This window comes from Limanda limanda, chromosome 20, assembly GCF_963576545.1.
Source record: "Limanda limanda chromosome 20, fLimLim1.1, whole genome shotgun sequence".
Classification (NCBI taxonomy): Eukaryota; Metazoa; Chordata; class Actinopteri; order Pleuronectiformes; family Pleuronectidae; genus Limanda; species Limanda limanda.
Window position 1 is genome coordinate 13,897,399 of NC_083655.1, and position 23,464 is coordinate 13,920,862.

At 43.1% G+C, this 23,464-nt stretch overlaps 1 protein-coding gene across 1 annotated transcript in view; it reads left to right on the forward strand.

The window, feature by feature from the left end:
• ofcc1 (orofacial cleft 1 candidate 1) overlaps positions 1 to 22,904 on the forward strand; it is an 86,404-nt gene extending 63,500 nt beyond the window's left edge. Inside the window, exons 21-23 of the mRNA XM_061094311.1 lie at positions 16,931 to 17,131; positions 22,558 to 22,696; positions 22,831 to 22,904. Coding sequence (XP_060950294.1) covers positions 16,931 to 17,131; positions 22,558 to 22,696; positions 22,831 to 22,904 — 414 coding nt within the window. The remainder of the gene's footprint in view (positions 1 to 16,930; positions 17,132 to 22,557; positions 22,697 to 22,830) is intronic.
• The last annotated feature ends 560 nt before the right edge of the window (positions 22,905 to 23,464 follow it).

Sequence of the window (23,464 nt, forward strand, 5' to 3'; positions counted from 1 at the left end):
CATCACACCTTTCGTTGCTGCGAGGCTTTGTAGCAGGTTAGCCTGTTGTTCCATGCTCTACGCCCTCAGAGCTTGTCACTTGGCACCTATCCTAAAATACAAGCATGCCACTTCATTTTCTCAATATGCTGGATTGTTTTTCATCAAGAACAATGTATTGTTCTCTGGTAAAGCAATGAAAATGTAAAATAACGCTCCCTATCTTTCAATGGTCAACAAATTTCCCTTTGTCTAAATCTATACCAAAATTCAATAATTTCTTCTTTGGCCTATATCCCACCCTTCCACAGAAGTTCAGTTGAGTCGTTTTTGCCTAAAAGACTGGCAAACAGAGCAAACTGCAATAAACAATATAAGCTCCTTGGTGACGGTAATCACTAAAGTATGTTTTTGAGACATAGTAATGAGAACAACAGATCATTGGGGCAGTTCAAAGTCCAGAACATAAAAGTGAGAGGTTGCCTGTACATTCATATGGATCTTTTCTGAGGGTAGGGACGAGCGACTTATAAGAATTGTTTGAGTTGGAGGATTTGTTGACTTTTACCGGTGACCCAGCTGTGTTTTGCTCATGTGTAGCCAATAGCCAGGGTCATTTATTTTAACCATGACCTTGCCAAAAATATGAGCAAGTGTTTAACTCTTTAGAGTGATTGATCACGCCGGCATGATCAAATCATGACTAGTTCAAGTCAAGTCTTGTGCTGAGAAAAAATATACCAAACCTTGCTATGGAAAACCTTTTCTTTAATGTGGCATAGGCAAAAAGAAAACAGCCAAAGTAGCCCAGTACTACTCGGGGTTAGGGTTACTATGGCAACCTGGCATTGGTATGCTCCAGTGGTTCATATTAAAGGGAAAGGACCAGCAAACTGTGAAGTTGTTTAAGTTTTCACAGTTTTAAACATTAATCGTAAAGGCTTAACCTGTAAAAAAGCTCATCAAAACCTGACAGCTTTTCATAGGAGACTGCAATCAACACGGCAAATTACCCAGTTCGAGGCTAACATGTGCAAAATAAAACAAATAATCAAAAACCTCCATTTTACTACTGCTTATGGTGCTGTGATGCTCTGAGCTAGTGCTAGCATGCTCCACATCATACTAGGGGTTCAGTAATGAGCCCCATTAATTATGTAAAGGCAGTGGTGCAGATAGACCTAATTAATTGTCTCCTGTCACCCTCTTGATTACTGTACCTGGAAGGGAGGTGTTAATTTCTGTAATACTTAAGCAGGTACGCAAACTGTTTTGTCAGAGCCACCACTATGACAATGACAGAGTGCCGGCTTACCCTCTGCAAAGCTCTTTGGCTGTTAATTCAACAAATGGAAACTTTCCCAGTGGTGGTGGTGACATTGGGATAATTGAAAGAGAGAGGGAGCGATTAAAAGAAGTGGGGAAGGAAGGAGAAAGGAGCGAGGGGGTTTTGTATGGTGGCCCTGGAGATGTTTTCGCAACCTGAACATTTGCGTACCGTCGTGCAGTTTGTCTCCATATGTCTAGGTAATGGGTTACCAGCGGCGAGTTTGGGAACACCCAGGGTGCTTTGCAACAGCAGCCTGGTTGGTGGGGAGTAAACCTGTTGAGAGTCAAACAGCACAGATTGGAGAGTTAATGATAACCTGAGTCTGGGAGGCTGGCTGTTAATCATATAAAACGTGTTCTAATTTTAGTCTGAAAACGACTGCGGGATGGTAATACCTGACCACACAGAGAAATCAGGGTCATCCTTTTCCAACTAATTATCTAAGGACAAAATAAAGCACAGTTTTAATCTCATTACAAAAGTTAATTTTGAAATGTTATATTTTACCCAGCTTTTCACACACACTATTGGGATGTAGATATATTTGGGAAAAGAACATTAACTAGTGGAGACGGAACTCTTAATCCAACTACTGAAAATGATACTTCTATGCAACTACTTTGCAGCAAACAAGCACAAAAACAATTTTCTTTTAGTTAATGAGAATACATTGTTAATTTATGTATTTGTAACTTGCAAAATATGTTTGTGTTCATGCACAACACTTGATTAAAGTCATTAAAGTAAAACCTTAATAGCGGTTTCAGATAAAATCCTAATCCTTAAAGTCTTTGCACACAAAGTGTGTATTTCTTGTATGCAAATGTTTTGTTAATATCATTACTATCATTATTCTTTTCAGTGTGTAACCGGGATTGACACAATGTGAGGTTGAATTTATTTTCAAACGCGACAATTTCAGACAAATAATTTGGACATTGTGCACAAAGACCTTAGCCTTGACCCAAACCTCTATCTTTCCCAAATATTAAATAAAATACTCAAAATAAATTACTACTGTGCCACAGAAGGAAATATCCCTGGAATTAACAAAGCGACAATTAACACTATAACATGTTGTTTCATCTGGTTAATCTATCTGCCTTTTCTATCGGTCTAGCTGTGCAAATCTTACAGTAAAGTGAGTATCAGGCCACCCGAGACGTAAATCTAATGTCAAGTGAAGGAAGACGGAGCGCTGAGAGGGAGGGAGACACAGGGAGCAGCAGGCCGTAGCGGAATACACAGGAACCGCTGTCACCTAACAATAGAGCCCTCAGCTCCGGAGCAGGAACCCATAACAGTAACACAGGAACAGCAGAAGAGGAGAGGAGGAGCTGAGTGCTCCTGTGGCACAGGAGGGGTCATCTGGAATCAGAGGGCATCTATGGGTTTATGGTGTGTGTGTGTGTGTGAGCGTGTGAGCGTGTGTGTGTGTGTGTGTGTGTATGTGTGTGTGTGTGTATGTGAGAGCGTGTGCATAAGTGTCGGGTCACCGGAGTCCTCCCAACCCCCCAGTCACCTCTACCAAAGAGCAATGTGGTCAGTGTGCGGGCATGCGTGCATGTGTATTCATGTGCCGAGCTGAATGTCTCTGAATGCAGGGCTGTTAACCTACATACAGAGTTCATTTACACAGTATGCCCGTGCATGTGGACGCGTATCGCCATGCACATCTGTGGGTACGTGCATGCAAACCTTTGCCGCGCGCCTCCATGTGCATGTCACATTAGAGTGGCTTCTTCAATTACAGCGGATGGTTTTGTTTTTAGTGGACATCGCTGAGGGCCCCAACGGCCCCGGGGCAACAGCAAGCTGGCAGGCAGGGACAGGGGTGACGTAAGAGCACACACACACACAGCATCCGCAGCCTGAGCATTAGGGAGCTCAATATGAGATATGATTGCAAACGCTACATGCCCGTGTTCCCTTAAAAGGACACAGACTTCGCTGGGCAGTCATGGGTGAAAGTGGTGCATAGTGGTTGAAAAGGAAAAGACAGAGAAAAACAGATGAAGATCATACAAATGTACAATCCCTCCAAATTATATTTCTTAGAATATCCCAAATACAGCTGTATCCTGAAAAGCACTTTTGGGGTTTTGAACGTTCCATCTTATACTTTTGTGTCAGTGTTTGGTAACGTTGGATAAATGCAGTGTATCAACTGTCTTTAAGGAAGGACACACCGGACTGCTCCACAAAGTAGCAGCCAAAGTGTGTTGATTGTCCCCTGGTGGCTGGGTGCGGTATAGGTCATAAATACTGCCTCCTCCATGTTAGTAAATTGGACACGGATGTAAAAAGTCAAAGTACAGGTCAAATTATTTGTTCAAGTGTTTATCTTTCCAGAAAAAATTTGGTTTTGATTAATTATTTGATTCAATAGAAACAGGTTTGATTGACAGCTGAGACTGACTTGCGATTTGGTCGAGCGCGGACTCTGGTTTCTCTCCCTCCAGACGCTGGCAGGGTGATTATTTAATGAATAATTAATGTTTATGCATAATGGAGAATTTCCGATTACTGTTTCAATATAAAATATACATAAAATACTTGGACGTCGGTTACCGTGGCAACGGGAGACACATTTACATGCTCATGTCTTCGCCAGCTCTGGTCGGTTCAAGCCCCGACAAGGAACATTTTCATTGCTTTTGGCGCCCCTGTGGACAAAAGCGGAAGTGTTTCCACTGCCTCCTGTTGTAACAAAACCTGGCCAGCCAATGCATTTGTTTTGGAAAGAGTGAAAAAAAGACACATAGCTGTTTGCAGGAGGCATAGCAGTGAGATGATGTATCTTTTTTGGTTGCTGTATGATTTTTAACTGTAGTTTGACATCATTATCATTTTGTTTTAATACTGTTCATACACTCATCCTAACTCTGCCTTTGCTAAAGAGAAGTGGCTTGTCCTCAGAGCTGTTTGTGCAACATCTGCCAGGGATTCTCTCAAACCATGTCACAAGGGAGCGTATGTGTGCGACGACATAATGAGTTATTTTGCATTAGTCGGACTCTCCCTCCCTTTCTTAGCAGGCGCCACCGTGATATATGTGCCTCCTCTTTGACCTCTGTTTAGCACCTGCTGGCAGGAGCAGAGGGCCACACACAATATCCGTATCCTGTCCCACTAATCAGTTTCTCAAGATACCCGGGCGTGTAGAGGCATGGACACAGAGTTCTAGTACGTCTGCACACTCATTTAAAAGATCACTTTGATTGTGTGGTCATGTTGCATAAGGTTAAAATCAATGCCAGGACTAAATGTTATGTTGACTCTTCTTAGGGAGCATTTGACTGGGTGTGCACCTGTTTAGCTGCCATAGAGGTATTAAAATGCCCATTAGAGGAGAATGTATTCGCTCTTATAAATCAAAGCTTTCTTCATCCATCTTTTATTAGATTGGATGATTAGATTATTAGATTAGATTATTTGTATCAATTATTAATGATTAATTTCTGGTAGGTTACTTTGAAACCACACCATCTTTCCACCTTACTTTTACTGAACTCTTTTATCTGAATGTATTTGATTGAGATCTATGAACACAGGCCAAGACCTCAAACCGCCCCCTTCTTCTCGATTTCAAGGTGATCGACTCCACTATCATATCCCTATCCTGATATTACAACATATCAACACCAACCCTCAGTTCCAGCAGGAGATAGAGCATGAAAGGAGAAAGTGTTCCAGTAGGAACTCGTCGGTGTGAACAGTTTAATTACAGGGAGTGTCAGCCCCATTGCTTAATGTGTCCCTCACAATTAATCCAGGGAGAGGATGTCATTATCTACGAAAGCATGGGTCTGGGCAGGCTTTTCTGTCGGAGGGAAAAAGAGGGAGGGGATGAGAGAATAAAGAAAGAGATAGCAAGTCAAAACAAGGAAGTGCGTTTTGGTTCGCGGCCAATAATATGGTCAACCTCTGTGTCACATAAAAGGATCAAGCTAATACGCTTCGAGATCCTCTCACAATATTTTGCTCTTCGAAAGCTCTCATGAATCCGTCACTGAGGACGAGCGTGTTCCTTTAACTTCCCCTAAAAATATTGAGCTTCGCCCATCAGCTGTCAAAACAAGTCCAGATGGAGGAGGTTAAAATGGACGCCAGGTTTTGGGCACTTTCAGGCGTTTCTCCGCCCTTTCCATCCTCATCCTCCATAACCCGGCTGAGGAGGGAGTCGTGCCCTGTTCCCCTGCCATCCCATAATGTGACACAGAAGGAAACAAATTGGACTGTTGAAGAATTTGGAAAATATATTACCCGATGATGGAATGAATATTAAGACGGCTTAACTTGAGCCACTCTTAGAGGTTTTACAAAAAGGAAATAAAATAAAATAATTGTGTGATCCAGTACGTAACACAGACTCGGACACACATACAAAACAGGCATATGCAGCCTTTGACTCACAAAGGTTTTACAGCTTGAACTTGACAGATCTGATTCTTTGTGACTGTCCGCCGTTAGTCACTTCTTTCCCCGTCCCTCCCTTCCTTTTCCTTTAAAGGGTTTGACCTTGGCCGCTTCCTGTGGCCTGGAGGGGTGGAGGAAGGTCTGGTGATTGTGACAGGTGTCGTGTCTTAACAGCCCCACATGACATCCCAAGGAGAGATAGACATTTGGATTTTTTTTTTTTTGTCATAAGGGTTTCAGTCATAACCTTAAAGAGACAGCGCAGTGTGTGTGTGTGTGTGCGTGTGTGTTAGAGAGAGAGAGAGAGAGAGAGAGAGAGAGAGAGAGAGTTTCCCAGCATCATTTCAGTTATTGGCTTGGATACTTATCACCTTCAGCCTCCGAGGCCTGATTAGATTTGAGCTAATCCAAAGTCAAATTTCGAGATATCAAAGGCAATGCTCAACTTTGGCATGTCTCTGCGGCATCGTAACACAAAGCTCGGTCTCCTGAAATTTTTAGATCTAAGCATGGCATCTTCAAATTTCCCGTGCACCTGGAGTGAGTGCTTTTCCCAACACAAAAGAACGAGAAATGTCGGGTGTGATAATACAAAGGTTCAGGACTTGTTTATGTCAGATTTTTTTTTTTTAAAAAACTGTAATGAATTATTCGTAAAATAACCTTTCATTCATATATAGACAAGTGTTTTCATGGCAGTGGATGCACGTTTGATGTTACATGTTTGCACGTCCAGTAATGAAACGAATGTGTTCATGGCTTTTATCAGCTCCTGCATATGATGCCTTGACTTTATCACTTAACAGACACTATTAGTATTTAAAATTAAAATATGCAAAGGACCTATTTTCCCTTGAGCTGCAGGTAAACCGAAATATACTCCAGAACAAACCTGGAAAAGTGATCTCCTTGGGGCCCGTGGGCGAGTCAGACTTTGCTTGGAAGTAAAAGATGGGCTGCTATCTATCCGAGTTGTTTACTGTAGGCTGCGACTAGGCTTTATTTTCTGCAAAGGAGATTAGTTACAGCGAATTATGCATATCTTATTTTCTGGATTATCTGAGGCACTCAGAGATGCTATCGCGCTGGATAATCTCTTTTAAAGTTGTTCGGTTTATTCTGACTGTAAATATAGTCATTGTTGCTTGTTTATCTTCCCCTTGACGTCCAATTTGGTCTGTGCTACTTTAGGATAGAGGGTATTATTGCATTTTAACTATGGTTATTCAAGTTGAAATATTTATAGACAGTGATCTTTGCTTTACAGGCACGGTAATAAGGGGAGGGTGGATGGGAGCCACCGTAGCATACAAGCTATTTTGTCACTATGCGATGCGTACACTATGTTTGTGTCCCTGCATGCAAATATGAATGGGTTGCTTGTCTTGTCCAGTGGTGCGTTAACCAGACACAGACCTTTGCTTCAGCCAAATCAGGCCCAACGCAGACAGTGTGCATCCATGCCAGTTTCAAGCTGCTCCAATTATATCTGCCGACCGACCACATATTGGCCAAATTTACAATAATAGCATATCTATTTCCATTCTAATGGCTGACATTGCTTGGCTTATCCATGCATGTATGTCTGTGGTCTTTTATGCTCTGTGGTTTGGTCCTTTCCCAGCCATGTGCAATGTGCTGTAGCCCGGCTTGGCCTCGCATGTGTATGCGTTGCATGAAGTCAGTGTGTGGCTGTGTAACTGTGATCACGTTATATGTCCATACGTCAACATCGCTGTGGATGAACATGTGCACTTATGCGGTGTGACCCATGATGTATAAAGATTTGTGCATCTGCACCATATATACAGGCCCATTCCTTACAAATTTGTATGTGAGTGAGCAGTCTCAGTGCATATGTTCTGGTTCATGTGTCGATGTACCCTCGTTGTTGGCACATTTGTTTGTGTGCCGACACACAGTCTGTGATACGCGCACGGCGAACAGGCCTTGAACCCGGGCCAGCTCTGATACACGGGGTGGTGACGGTGGTGGAGTGGAGGGATTGACCTTCTATAGCTCAGAGAGCCTCTGCACAGTGCACCCCCCCCTCCCTCCCCCCCATCTCCCCACAACCCTCACCTCCCCCTTCTCCCTGCTGCCTAGCCCCGAGCGCCTGCAGGCGTTGGAGACGCATGCATGCGTTGCCTCACTGTGTGAGGCTTTGTCTGTTCGTGAGCGCGGATGTGTGTGTGTGTGTGTAGCATGTAGATGAGTGTTACTGTGTGTGTGTGTGTGTGTGTGTGAGTGGATGAGGATCTGTGGACAAAAGAAGTAGCCATGTCTACCCTATTGCACAGTAATGTTTTCTTTCCTCTACCTGGTTGTGCCCGTGACATTTTAACATTGTGATTACTTTTGTTTTTGAATATCCACGTAAAACTATTCCAGTGACAATGTGGCTAACATATTTGTACAAAAAACGAAAGGATATTGTCACTGAAATCAATGTTTCTTCGTCCTTATTTTCAATAAGGAAACACAAAATTTCCGCGAGGCCTGTGTCAGAAAGCTGATAAGTTCGAGTCAAGGAATGATGTTCATGTATGAAACTTCCAGGACAACATCACAAAGCAGTTCTAATTTTCCCATTATTATATTTTCTTTGTACATAAGAATCTTCCTTTCCATCTAAATCTGTTATTAATAGCGAAGCTAAGTGTGAGTACCAACAATAATTTGATAACAATGAAAGAAATGTGACAGAGGTGGGTCTGGTCATTTGAGAATAGTACATGGTAATTATGCATTTTTATATCATTTTGGAGCATTATCTTTACAATATTTGTAAAATCACAACAGAGGTTCTTGTTTTTCAAATAATTAATAAATTAAAACAAACTAGCAAGAGGAACAGGGAAAAGAATCAGCCCACTGATGAATTGAGTGGTATTTCATGAACCTCGGCATACAAAATAAATTTGGTAAAACAAGACTCATAGTGAAGATTTGAACTGAAATGTTCTCATCCTCCCACAGCTGACAGCGTTTGGCGGATTACCAAAATCTCTGTTTGGTTGAACCTCTGTGGACCGCTCACTCTCCCAGTGGCCACTAGTCAGCTGATTTAGTTTAGGTCGAGTCGGGTTAGCGAGTCGAGTCCTCTCTCACTATAATTCTCCTCGTATAATCATTTTCTCTGACATTTCAAATTTTGTAGATGTTTTTGGGCTCATCTGGGACGGACGTAATTCTTGGCTTTTTGACAGATTTTCTCCCGGTTCATGGTCGGACTCGCCATCTGGACTGCCGGGACAATGCGGCAAGTCAAGTGGGTTGCTGCATCGGTGAACCGGTGGACCATGAAAGATTCTGTGAAGCCCTGCGAGTCTCTCTGTCTGCCTGTCATTCAGGGTGTGCAGGAGAGGGCCAGCCACTCACAAACAGGTTTCACTTGGCAGAAATTGATGTAGTCTTAAAAAATCGGCCTTCAGAAAGTCGTTCAGGTTCGAGTGGACAAAGAAAACACTGAGATGGACTCAAAAACATCCAATAGCCTGGCAATATAATAAGAGCGGAAATAACCATAAAGCAACACTCTGCAAAGGACCATAGTTACAATGGTACTTGCTCCAATAAAAAGAACATCTGTTGCAATAAATGAAAACATAAACGTCTATTCCTAAAATACATCCACTTTTAAAAACAAAGTTTCTGAGACCAAATCAAACATCATATGTTAGGGCCACGGTTTCCTTGCTCTTCAGTAGATAATTCATATTGTTTTTTTAATTTATATTTATACTGTCTGTGCAAAAAATGCTTAGACACTATGCCTAAGTCATAAACGAGTAGAGAAAACTGGGTTTGAGCAGCAGAACGCCTCTCACTAGTGACTAACAGTGCAGTTTTCATCTCAGCTATGATTCACAATACGTTACTTCCTCATTAATGGCTTATTAAAAGACCATGAAAGCCACCAAAACACTCATAATATGATAACTCTGCCATAAATAATGCCTTGCTGGGCTATCAACCTCATGTGACGAGCACGTAAAGGTCACTTTAGTTCCGAGATGAACGAAACAGCTTGGACCACTAACACACGGAACACTCGACTGAACTTGGAGACGCCGGGCTGCATGAGCGGTGGTGCATTCATTTACATTATCGTGCATCCTGAAGTGCCTTTGAACTGTCATATACGTTCACCTACTCAAGGGCAAGTTAATCCAGTCATAGGCCTCTGGGCTCGACTAAGCCTGTCAACCGGCAGCCACATACAACCACTGCGCGTAGTGATACTGCTAAGCCTCACCACATCCAATGTACTGTATATGCATTCACTTCATATACTTTATTACATCTTTCGAATAACACAAACACCTCTCGACAACGGTATGTTGCTTAACATTGAGGATATATAGGAGACATGTCAACATCTCCATTTTGACAAGTCCCTGTAGTGTATGGATCCGTCCAGCCCCTCATAGTCATCTATGGTGGTCTCTCCTGTTTGCTCATGTGGCTGCCTCTCTGTGTCTTGTTGGACAGAAGCAGACTAGAGATAGCCTTCCTGTTTTAGTTGATAAGAATTCAGTGTCCAGGCTGGATTGTGCCGGAATGCCATCCTCTTTATAGTGCCACTCTCTTCAGGCATCATACCAACATTGGCATTACCAGTGCAGACTTGGTAGGTTTACCACAGGACCCGTTTGTGCAGTTTCATGTTTTAAAACATCTTATAAAATCCTTTTATAAGACTTTAAGACTTGTCTTGCTTTCTTTTTCATTTCAAGCCTTTTACTATTGAGAAATCAATTCCAACATGGTCATTCTTGCATTAAAAACGGTGCCAGGACATTCAGAGGCCATTTGTAATCCCAGGTCCTTGACTTTGCTTGAACTACCAAAGTAAATTGTGATTTTAATGTTTCCTCCTTTATGAAAAGCATCATGGACACAATTAGGCCCAATCCATTGCCATAACTATACCTGGATTTAACACGTTTCTGCAAAACAACCAGTTTACATTTCAGAACACAGGTTTAGTTAGATAACAAAATGAAACCTAGTGTTAAACTTTTTGTTAGGTGTTGACAAATGTCTCCATTTAACAATACTTTAAATTTTCAAACACATAGAGCATTGATAACTTAAAACTCTTATATAACACATCCCTGCCAGGCTGCATTGGCCCTCACGTGGTATCCCACAAACAACAGTGACAACCACACAAGTAATTATGATTCATCCATTAAATATCATCAGAACGTAACTTAATTAGAAAAGAGTTGATAACCAGGTGACTTGGCATCTTATCAGACACTTCAGATGATCTGAGAGATTAAAATAATCCTTTAACAATAAAAGCTCTCTTTGATATTATTACATGCTGGTACCAGCCCATACATAGTTACATACTCGAGCACCATCCACATCCAAAGTCCCACGCCCAGGTGTATATCTCACTCCCCTGATCTAAATCTTTGGCTAAAAATCTGTGCTCAACCACAACACAAGATCCACATGATCCGCGATTCCCAATCTGGCCTTGAACACCAGGTCCAGAACCGGATTCATCCACAGTTCTCTCCAAAATCAAAACTCTTATTCATACGTATCGCTCCACTCTCTTTCCTATAGTCTCAGTCCCAACTACAGTCCCAGCCACAGCCGGGGCTTCCATGTGCGACTGACACATAAATAACCAAGCCTGTCCGCCACCCAGGCAAATTCAAATGCACCTGTCAAAGTGATGAAGCACTCGCCCGCAGGGAAGCATTGTTTACATTTTCACTCCACTCTTTGCAAAAGTGAGATTCTAATTATTTTCCCACTGTAAATTAAAGCCAAGTGGGACAGAATCACAAACCAAAAGGATCATGGTAGCGGCAGGAGAGAACCCCCGGCCCGTGGACTGTGTGAGGGGCGGGTAAGAAAGTGGATGGGTGGTAGACAGAGGGGAGGTCAGTAGCTTTTGTCTGTGAGACTGGAGAGAGTGGGCGACGGAGAGGGGAGAGAAAAGGTGGTATAACATGCCGAGGCTGTGTAATGAGCCTACTTGTGTTGTGCTCATTACAGACAGGGTCTAGAGAACTTCAACCAACTGGAATACATTATGCCCCCACATTTCATACATAATAATGTGCCAAAAAATGTGCTGCCTTATTTTTCATACCAATGGCCGCGGAGAGAGAGAGAGAGAGGGAGAGAAAGACAGGGAGAGCGAGGTAGAGAGACAAGGAGAGAGAGAAGAGAAAGATTTAATTAGTCCGTGGGAACATGCAAATGGAAGGTAAAATTAGACAGAGGAAAAGGATACCTGGGGAAGAGAGGGTGCATAATTTGTAATGATGGCTATCTAGTTTGGATCAATCATTTAAGGATCAGGGGGACTGACAGGCCCGCACGTGCCCACGCCTTAGGCTCCTGTCCCGGACAGTCGCCAGCCCGGCTCAGCCCGAGTGCCCATGGATACGGCTCCATCTCTCTTCCCTCCAGTCACAGACACACACACACCAACACACACACAACACAACACATATAAACATACCATATATCAAACTAATGCAAAGAAATGCTTTCAAATACAAACCTATGTGGACACGTGTGCATAACAGGCGTTTGGTAATAAAAGCTTAATATTAAATACCGGTGGTTAACTCACTCTGGGGCCTTGTTGGTTTGTGTGTATTAACCAGTGATGCATCCCCCCTGATGGCAGTGTTTTTAAAAAGCTGGATTTAGGGACACGTTATTTGGCTGTGGGTGAGATCTAATTTGTCTAGACCCTGCGATTAGTTTTCACTTTGCATTTGGCATCGTTTGCTGCAAGGTCAGAGGGTGAAGTGAGCAAACTGTTTTGGTCGTCAGCAGAGACATGGCTGATGGGGTCACAATGGTTTGAGGTTAATTTTAGACGCTGTGTTTATATCCGACATGGGACAAAATGCAGGAAAACATCAAAAACATCAGGCATTGATATTTGTGACAGTCAAGGACATGGGAGACGAAAATATAAAAATGCAATGCACCTCTTCCAGACAAAGCTATTACCAGACCAGTCTATCACCCAGTGGAAAATTACTATTTAATTCCCAGATACTGTCTGCCCTCTTTTTAGCTGTTAGTTGGAAGTTTAGATCTTAATTTAGGTATGAATATGGGTCAGTTTTTAAATATAACACAAAAGAATATCCTACTGCATTTATCCTTCTATCAGAGGCAGTGAGGCCTTTTTTTCTTTAGCCTCAAACTAGGATTTCAGCGACAGGAATTCCAAAATTCATCACATGATATATTTGCACACTAGGGATTCAGCAATTTAACGCTGATGGCAGATATCCTTCAAATACAGACTGAACAAGCTGGATCAGGTATCTCTAACAAAAGGGGGCAATATATTAAATTCAATTCCATGTTGTTCCAGGTTTAAATCTATGTGTGCATTGTACTATGTCATTCAGAAAAGGACATACATCCAAACTTGATAAATATGAGGTGCTGGACTTGACAAAAAACGAGAAATGTCTGCACATCACAAAAAACACCAATATATCTCAGAGGTCAACTAAAGAAAAGATTTGTGGGAACAACTGTTGTGCGGACATTTCTCCATTACATGCAGCACCAGTGATGATGGTAGACATTTTGCTAGAGCTAATACACAAATAGTTAACTCCAAGACTCAGCAGTTTGGAAGTATTGCAACACAAACCGTTCTATGGTCTTTTCCACAGTGAAGCATACATTTGATAAATTACACTGATGTTGGATCAGTAATTAGTATTGGTTGTTAGCAAAAGCCCTCTCTGGAAAAGTCTGATTGGTCCATCCCCTATTGCACAGACTTGAATCCAAATGATTGACAGGTCAGTCTAATTTTATTACTAGTCGTGGCGGATTTTAAAAGACAAAACCTTTCCACAGGCTCCTGTATTTAAGAACCGATCGCTTTTCTTCTGCATTCATGTGTGGTATGGTGTGATTCTGCAGGTGTGAAATCAAATCTTCTCCCAGAGAGACAGACAGACTCTATTTGTGAACCATGGAGCCATGTCTGCAGCTGTGCCATCCCCACTTCCTGTGTCCCCGGCCCTCCCTCCCATTTGCCATGTGCATTTGCAGTAATGTCTACAAATCCTGAAATTTATGTCCCTGCTGGAAAACATGGTTTGCCATTTATAGTCATCCGCTAAAAGAAATAAGGCCTGTCTCTCCTGATGAAAGTCAAGGGACTGATGCAGACTCTATCAGATTTCTAAATACAGACCCCGACAATAAATCCCAGCTTGATTGGGTTTGAATTGGGTTAGCTCACTTGAATGCTATCTGCTTAACCCACAGCTGGCCTGTCTGCTCCGTGCAGGCATTGGACCTAAATCAGTCACTTAGTGCTATCACATGGAACAATGGTGGAGTGGAGAGAGCACTCAGGCTAAGACTAGAAGCCAGGCGACTACCATAACCCAACACAACAGACCAGAACAGAGTAGTGCAGAGCAGACGGGCCCTCTAATGCTCTTTGCTTTTTGTGTCTCAGCGGTGATGCGTCCTGAGAGCCATGGTGCGTTACACGAAATGGCGTCACCCAAAACCGAACGCACAAACACCTTTTCAGGCTTTTGTCTGGCGTTGTCAACCAGATTTCACATGCTAATTAGCGTAGGACGCTGGCATGGTTAACACGGGAAAAAAAATCTATTTTTATGCAAGCCAAAATACATACACATCACAAAGGGGACAGGTGTACACGGGCTGAGTCCATGATGTTTCTATCACCACTGTACGGTTGGGTGTCGGGTCATAAGCTGTTTTCAGACTTGAACTCCGGAGAATGTCCGCACAATGGAGTCTGGGCTTAAGAAGATTCAGCAGGAGATTCTCCGCTCACACGTGTTTACAACAACACACAAATCTGTGGAGCATTCAGGCCACGGGTTGGCGTGAAGGAAGAAGGACATAATGTTTGAATTCAGCTCTGGCGATCACGTGTTTATTTGTATACAACAGATTGAAAGCGCAGCCGGCCCTTAGCACCAAAAGCTCTCAAATCTCATGTGCTTCCAAGTTGACTTCTTCTTTTTCATACTGACATATTTGTATTCTTTTCTTTTTGACTGCTTTGTATCCGTAACATTAGAAATGTCATCAACTCTCTCGCAGGTCAACCCTCCGGATAATCTCCTGCTGTATTCTCATGTGGGTTCGGTTCAGATTTATCCAGAGTTTTTTTCAGGCTTCTGCCAGGAGAAACTTTGGAGAATGTCTGCAGCAACCGACTTGGACATTGACTGACTTAATAACTAATAACCAATAACTTCAGTGCAGGTCTGAAAGCAGCTGTATGAGCACACTTCCTGTGGCCAGGAGAGCATGAAACTGTGTTTTCTCACTTTTTCCCGACTTCAAAATATTTGCGTTTTTCTTGACCATGTCATAAGCGAGCCGAGAACCACAATACAGGAAGAGATCCTAGATTTTCTGTCCACTCCCACTTGAGCAAATTAAAATACACACCTTATCCAAACAGACTGATTGCCGACTTGCCAAGGTGCTGATTACTGACGGAATTCAGGTAATCACTTTCCCCCAGTGTGGACCAAGGCCAAGCTAGAGGCAAGGCGCAGTTGAGGCGATTCCACTAATGAGCGGCTGAATTAGCATTGAAGAGATGCACCCCCCCCCCCCCCACTCTCTTACACAAATGAACACACACACAGTCACAGTCACACACAGTCACACACACACACACACACACACACACCCTCTTCAGATGTTCATAGCTAGTCTCCCTTCTCCTCGATGCACTCGTGACTTTTTGACATTTTGACAATGAGGCCTCTCCTACTCATGGGGGCTGTCTCGTTTGCAGTTCATGCAATGCCTCTAATTACAAGTGTGATAATGGCTCCCACTGTTTTCACAGCGAAGTGCCTAGAGTTGTGTTTGGCTAAGTGTTTATAAGCGCAGGGTGACATCCATACGCCACTAAATTAAACCTCTCCTTCAGCCTGACCCTGCCACTCACGGCCCGCTGAATGAGTCGGCCGTTTTTCCTTTTCCTGTATTTTTAGACGAATCATAATTACTCAGCCAATTAGGGGGTCACCTTGAGTTTTACAAACTACTTTAAAAACTCCTCTTTGTGACTCGAACTGTGTGTGTGTGTGTGTAGTGTGAGAGTTTGTAATAGAGTTTGCAGTAGGGCCTATCTTAAAGGTCTCACATACACACACACACATGAAAACACACACACACACTGTTTCCATGATATCGCTTGTGTGTGCACATCAGTAGAGCAATGGAGGATGTTCCCATGTGGGCAGAGTGTGTGTGTGTGTGTGTGTGTGTGTGTGTGTGTGTGTGTGTGTGTGTGTGTGTGTGTGTGTGTAAAATTTAAAATTAAAGTTCAAATGGAAGAGATTATAGATGTGCATTTTGCTGTGTAGATGAGGTCTAGCGACTAATTAACACGTCCTAAAACAAGACATGTGGACCTACATTTCGCCCGACAGTCTGGAATATGAATTTGGGATTAATTTAGGACGAACCAGTTTTATAATTATATTTACTCAGTACGTGGATTTCGCTGCTCTATCTCCGTGATGCATGTGGACAAATAGACGTTGGAGCCTTTACCAGCTGACACTATGGGAGAGGGAGAGAGCTTCCATGATCTTCACACATGGATGACTTCGAGTTACATGACCTATATAACACGTTATACGGTCCGCTTGCTACCTGTGTCTCATCCTAATGGAGAAGGGCAGCACATTACAGGTGTGTGCGGCCCCAACGCGCGCACACACACACACACACACATACAAAGACTCACAAACAAGCCTGCCACCAGGATTACACACACGTATGCATGATTACAAAAAACAACAAGTCTCTTTATCTGCCACAGATCAGGCCCCATAGGACTCATGCACTAGTAGGAATTAGCGTGCTGATGTACTGCACACCAGTGGCGCTGGTCTGGTGGCTGCGGTTAGATGTAATTAAAATGAACAGCAAGGCTAACTTTTGGATTTTGGATACATGGTCTCAATCGAATAAAGTAACTGTGTTTTCTCCACACAAACCCATTTTATATCCTCACTCCCTCAGTTGCTGTAAACTAAAAAAGTAGTTTTTTGGTTTGACAGGTACCTTTTTCTCCCTTTAAGATCAAATACCATCTTGAAAACCTATATCTGTGAATATCTGTGTGTTTTGATGATTGATTTAAAAAGGAAAAATGTGTATTTTTAGGTGGCAGTTAATGACTATGTCTGGACAGCAGAAGACCCCCTCCCTGAATCTGCAGCATCTAGCAATGACGCTCTGAGGGAGGGCGCCCCCCATCCAGAGGGCGAGACCAGCACACATGTGGTCGTCCACACCCTGTACCTGAGTGGGCAGAAACAAAGACACAGACACTTCCTCCGACAATCTAACGGAGCTATCATTGAGGTATGATATCAACATATTTTTAAAAGGAAATATATCCTCTTAATATTTTTATTTTATAATTTTGTTTTCTAGAAATCACCCATGAAATTTCGGGTGTCTGAGAAGTCTGAATTGAACAGTATCAAATAAAGTGTGAACATCTGAATTTGAGGACAGAATTTACTTCAGCCTCATCAGTAAAATGTAATTGTTTCAGTTTGTGAGAGTGGATAACTAAACAAAGATTTTGGGAGGGGTCAAAATCATATTTGAAATTATTATTTCTTTCAACAATACAACAAAACAAGACTTCATGCGTATGTAACTACTAAAAGTTCCTCCCCAGCTGCTAGTAACCAGTCTAAAGTTGTGATACGTTATATAAACCCCTGCACATAATCCACCAACACTGTGTTGTGACTTAGGAGGAATGGAATTCAAAACTGGAAAAAAAAAAGCTGCTTTCCTTTCTTCGATCATTTTGTCAGTCCCCCAAGAGCGACCTGGATCATCCCGAGAAAATTAATATTTTGAAGTCTGAATGTCAGAGGAGTAACAAACAATTAGCTCTGAGGCACTGTAGTGTTCTAATGGTTCTCCATCACCATTTGAGCGATGGTGAGCCCGTGTGAGTGAACGTATAGCGTGGCACATTTATTACTGTCACTGTGTCACCGTGTGTGTGTGTTTGTGTGTGTGTGTGTGTGTGTGTGTGCATGTGCGCGTGTGTGTGTGTGTGTGTGTGTGTGTGTGTGTGTGTGTGCGTAGCCTCCAGACCTGTGCATAGCAGATAAGACATCTGGGGAAAGTTTAATGTAGCCAAACAGAGCATGCACACATTGACACAAGCACACACACAGCTCTTCACCTCCTACAGAAAGAAAAAAACAAGCGCACTTACACACACATACACATGTAAATTCTGAAAATTTTGTTTATATATACTACACTTAATAACCTCGAAACACACACACCCTCAGTTTACTAGAGAAACATAAAATCCTCCTATTTCTGCCGTGAGAAATCATTTCTACCCTCACACACTATTCTTGAAGCTGTGAAGGGAGTTTCATAGAGGCCACCTTAAGTGAAAGATAGGTGTTACTGTCCTTGGAAAACACACACTCACACACACACACACACTCACACACACACACACACACACACACATGCTCCCTCTTTCTATTGCTCTCTGTTGCTCTCTTTTCTCACACCCACTGTGTCCCCTGGGTGCTGCTGTCTGTCCCTCGCAACATAACAGGCAGGGGCCTCCAGTAGCAGAAGATGCCGATGGCGTCCTCTTTCACTCGCTGGTAGTGGGGAGCGATAACACCCGTGCTCTGCGCCGCCGCCGAGAGAGCACTATACGCCAATCCCCCTTCGCCTCACAGCGCAGACCCCCACTTTACATATTCAAAACTAATCCTCCCCTGAATATGTAGACTGGTTTTATGTATAGAGCAAGATCCAGGGATCACCAAAGGGCATCCCCAGCACTCGGAAGAACACTTGAGCTGATTTTATTAGCGCTTTATATAATTCTGGCAGCGATACACACACACTGCGACGGCGTGCTGTGTACAAACTGCCTTCAGATGTAAGGTGACAGCTCCTCAGAGAGAAATAACATCCAGGCAGGCCACTTATACAAAAATTAAATAGCTGCAAAAAAAAAAAAAAAATGCTGTCGAGTGCTCTGCTATAGGACGCGGTGATCACACTAAAGAAGAAGTTCATCTCTGTTCCCCTCAGTTGTTATGACATTCTAAAGCAATTTTTTTCCCCGTAAAGGCATGTCACTTTTACACATAATAGCAAGTTTTATGGTGATGTGATTTCATTGCTGTGTTACAGGACAAAGTATGATATATGTAAATACGTCTGGGCGATAAAAAACAATATAGTTTGTTTTTCTTTTATCCACATATGCTGAGATACTGTCTGTTCACAAATAACATGTTAACATTTGAGCTATGTACCATACATTATACATTATACATGATACGTATTTTTTTGTTATTATAAGAAGTCTAGAGTGCGTTCTTTGTTATTCCATCTTGAAATCTTGATCATCAGTGACGCTGGTTCTCAAAGCTGCAGGATGACTGTGACAAAATATATTTAACTTAATTTGACTGTGTAATAAATGTAACCTAATTCTCCATCCCCAGTTAGTTAAAAGGCTAATCCTGCTACTCTTAGAAGTCTGGTTCCATTTACTGAGGAAATATTGACGGATGACTTATTTCCTTAAAAGAGCCCTGTTTTCTCAGGCGGTGTCCTGGACGCCCATGCCCCCGAGGACTCGCTCCTCCCTTAGACTAACATGACCACAGCCCCGGGGTCCGGCAGCTTTGCATAATACCCACAAATTTACACCCGAAATTTGTCTAAACGAACACCTTTTAAAAAGCAAGTCCTGGAAGAAGTGCCCTGAGCTGTAGACACTGTTAGACAATGTTTGGAAGGAGCAGAACGGCGAGGTGTGTCCTGTTTGATTTGCCGGAGTGTGAGAGGCTGAGCAAGAGTCATGAGAAACCTAATATTTCTGCTGTTTATTCAGCCAGTATTGACTAGCTATGTTGACTGAAAGTTTTTTTTTTTTCTGTGTTGCGCAAAGGGTACATATTTGGAATTGGAAGGAGTGAATTTTAAGATGTGGGTCTGCAGTAAAAAAAAATATAACAATAATGAAGCCTTTATTGACTTGCATATTGAATTCTGTTTAAAGAAAGTTAATATTAATGACCCATCATATGCTCTCGTTCAGTCTGGCGCCCCGAGGCGAGCATCTGTAATATTGACCACATTGAAGGAATCTTCTGGCTGAATCACAACCATACAAAAAAAAAAGAAAAATGTAAAAAAGCTGCAGTTCCCATCAGCGTGCTCCAATAAAAGACATTACAGGTAAAGCGAGGTGTAGCTTTTGGAAAACACTCATTACCTATAAACAGATGTTCCCCAGCTGCCGACTCACAAACTGCACTGCTGACAACAACTGTTAAGGCCGAGATTATGCGGGGGGGGAATGCATCTATATAACCTAGGACCTTCAGAGAGGGCCTCGTAACCACTCCGTCTGAAGAAACAAGATGGCTGATGAAGAAATTAATGCAGGCAAAGTCATTATCTTGCCTCCTAAAACCACAGTGGGTTTATGTCCCCCTGTGTCGTTTTTTCTCCGGGGCTAGCATTTAAGTGTAGATGGACTTTATGAAAAGATAGGACAAGCCAACTGTGCTCCTTTTGTCTCCTTCCCTCCATATGGGCGGCAGCAGCATATGCAAGAACTGGCTCGGCTTCTGTAAAACTTCCATTAAAGATGCACAACTAAGACTCTGCCAGCTTGAATATTACCTCTCTCCACAAATTATTTATGGCTCGGAAAAAACGCTGATGATGAGCATCTCCAGCGACTTCTATAAATAAAAACACTTTTCGCTGCAATTTCGGCTGAGCTGCTTTTTCGCCGCTTTTCCTTTTTTTTGGGGGTGGATGTGCTTAACCGTTCGTAGAAACAAAAGGTATGCAGTTTGTTCACAGAGCGACTTCTCAGCTAGCACTTCATTTGCTTATTTAAATATCAGCAGGAAAATGGCTGTGGTGTTGTATTATGCATGGTTTGTGTAATTACGAGTGGATATTCCTCTTGTAGTTTGTGGATTTGTTTAACGTCAAACTGTAAAATGGAATGATGATGGGGAGAAATTGGCAGCGGGGGAAATGGAAAGTTGTGAGGCGGCGCGGAGACTCGCTCCTTGACATGGGGGACACCTCATCATCATGATATGCTCTCAAATCTCCCGTTTAACAAGGACTCTTTGTCTCGGCTCCCCGTGACTCAGCCCGCCGTCCGCGCCAACGCACAAGACGGCGGCGGCGGCGACTCTTCGACGGACCAATATTGACCTAATTCAGCGCGCAGAGAATATGAAGAAGTTAACCTTTCGAAGGAACACCTTGCAGCAACATTAATTGACAAACCACATCAATTCTCCCTCCTACCCCTCTTTTGTAATTACTCCGCCGCACGTTTGATTGCCGCTGCGGAGCTGAGGACCCACGCTTCATTTGCCGTGAGGTCATCGGCAGCCCTCAGAAATATGAATATGATTTATACAGGAAGTGAGTTTGCTCTGTCTGCTCCATGCGTGTGCGTGTGTGTGTGTGTGCGCGCTGTCTTCACTGCATGTGGTGTGTGTGGCTATGAGACACACACAGAAGCAGAGAGAGAGAGAGAGAGAGAGAGCGAGAGAGAGAGAGAGAGAGAGAGAGAGAGAGAGAGAGAGAGAGAGAGAGAGAGAGGGGAATGTCCTTGGCTACGCACTGTATGTTGCATGAGCAGATTAATGCCTCCCTGGCAGCCATATCTGCTCAGGAGGAGGACTTCTCCGAAATACCGCATGTCATTATCTGGCCTGTTTATACTAGTTTCAGACCAAGAAACACTCTGTGGCACATTTTTTTAAGTTTGCTGAATTGTTGCTCTATCTAGTGTAATTTGCAGCTTTTTGACTTGATGCCTGTCAGAAGTCATTTTGACGAAAACTCTCATTCGGTTACTATTTTTGTTGCATGTTTTATCCCTCCATCGCTCATGCTTTTGAGGGTCACAGGGGGCACTGGAGCCAATTCCAGCTGACATAGGTGCAAGAGGGGGGGTGCACGCCATCATGGGGCAGAGACAAACAACCATTCGCTCTCATACAAACACCTATGGTCAGTTAAGAGGCTCTCATGACACACAACCACGTGGAGAACATGCAATCTCCACCCAGAAAGAGCCCGGACCGCCCGGGACTTTCACTGGGAAGTAATGTATTTTAATTAAATTTGTTTTAATTGCAGTTGACACGTTTTGTTTGTGGCCAGATTTTTCCCCCTTTTTATTGGTCAAAAAACCCACTAATACTCTCCCTAATATTTTGTCTGCCATGGTTTATCGTCAGTGATGCACACGTGACACCAGGGTGACTATGCTACTTGGGCAAAGTGAGGTTAGAGAGCTCCTCAGTTTTTGGTGCGTTCGTGACGTCAAACATGATGCACCGGGAAAAAAGCAGAGAAAGGCAAACTCTACCGACAATGGGATGTTGAATAACCAGTGCTCATTTCGTTGTATACCAGCGAGATTTAAGTCATAAACCGCCGGTCAGTGCACAGAAGTAGGTCCATTCAGAGTCGTAAGAGCCGGTTTCCCCTCTGGGACCAGTTGTAGAGTTTCATGGAGTCTCCATTTCTGCTTCTCCTCCAAGTTGACTCTAAACACCAGGACGGAGGTAGAGACTATTGCTTGACAACACCACTCGTGAGCCTTGAGGAAAATAGGTTTTCTGCTGCCAATCTCAAAAGTTGGTTTTAACAACAGTATCAGCAGTTTTTTTATTGTTAAGCTTCTATTCATGCTTGGTTGAGCGTCGCTAACATGCAGGTTTCTTCTGAAGGTGATAGGTGACACCGAGGGGGTGCACGGGGATCCCAGGATGGCTTCCTGTCCAGGTCAGGGCTCCACCAATCAGAGGGCAGACCAGGGAGGCAGGAGCGTCCCACAGCAGCTACGCCAACGGAAGAAACTGTTTTGCCGTGAGTGTCAACGTTATTGGCCCAATCACTTTATTTGTGAACTTCCCCTCACTTCCCCTATCTCAACCCCCCCCCCCTAACTTCTGTTTGCTTAGCAGATCTACATCTTCTTATCTTGTGTTTGGTTCCCTCAGGGTCCCATCGTGTCGAGCCAGTAGGAGGAAGCGGGTGTGGCTCGAGCTTTGCACTGCACGACCTCAACCAATGACATCAGAGCAAAGACATAGAAAGTTGGAGCCTGAACTGATGTAAGTTCGCTTATCAACCGTCTGTTTGACTTAAAGACGCTGCGGTCTCCTGTAAAGTGGCAGTTTAGTTTATTTAACACTTGAATATTCTCTTGATGTGTTACTTTATGACACCTTTACTGATTAACGACTGAAAACAAATGCCTTAAGCCGCTTTTCCACTGGTAAAGTAAAAACCACGTGCACCCACTAATATCTGGCTTGTGTCAGCTATGGGAATGGATTCAATGGACATTCTCTCCCCGTGTAACAGGCCATATTATACCCCCCGGCCGGACTATACCCGGGGTTAAAGGGGCCTAGGCTAGATTATACCCCGGGTATACAGCTGAATTCCAATTAATGCAGTGTAAATTATCATTAAAATATAAGAGAATATCAAGCCTAGATTTTGAAGATTCAAATTCTTTGATAGCACAATACAACTACTATGCCTACCTGACCTTAGAGCTAAATGAACCACATATCCACCATGTATTGTTTTGCCTTGGACAGTGTATCCCGTGGGGTATACTCTGGC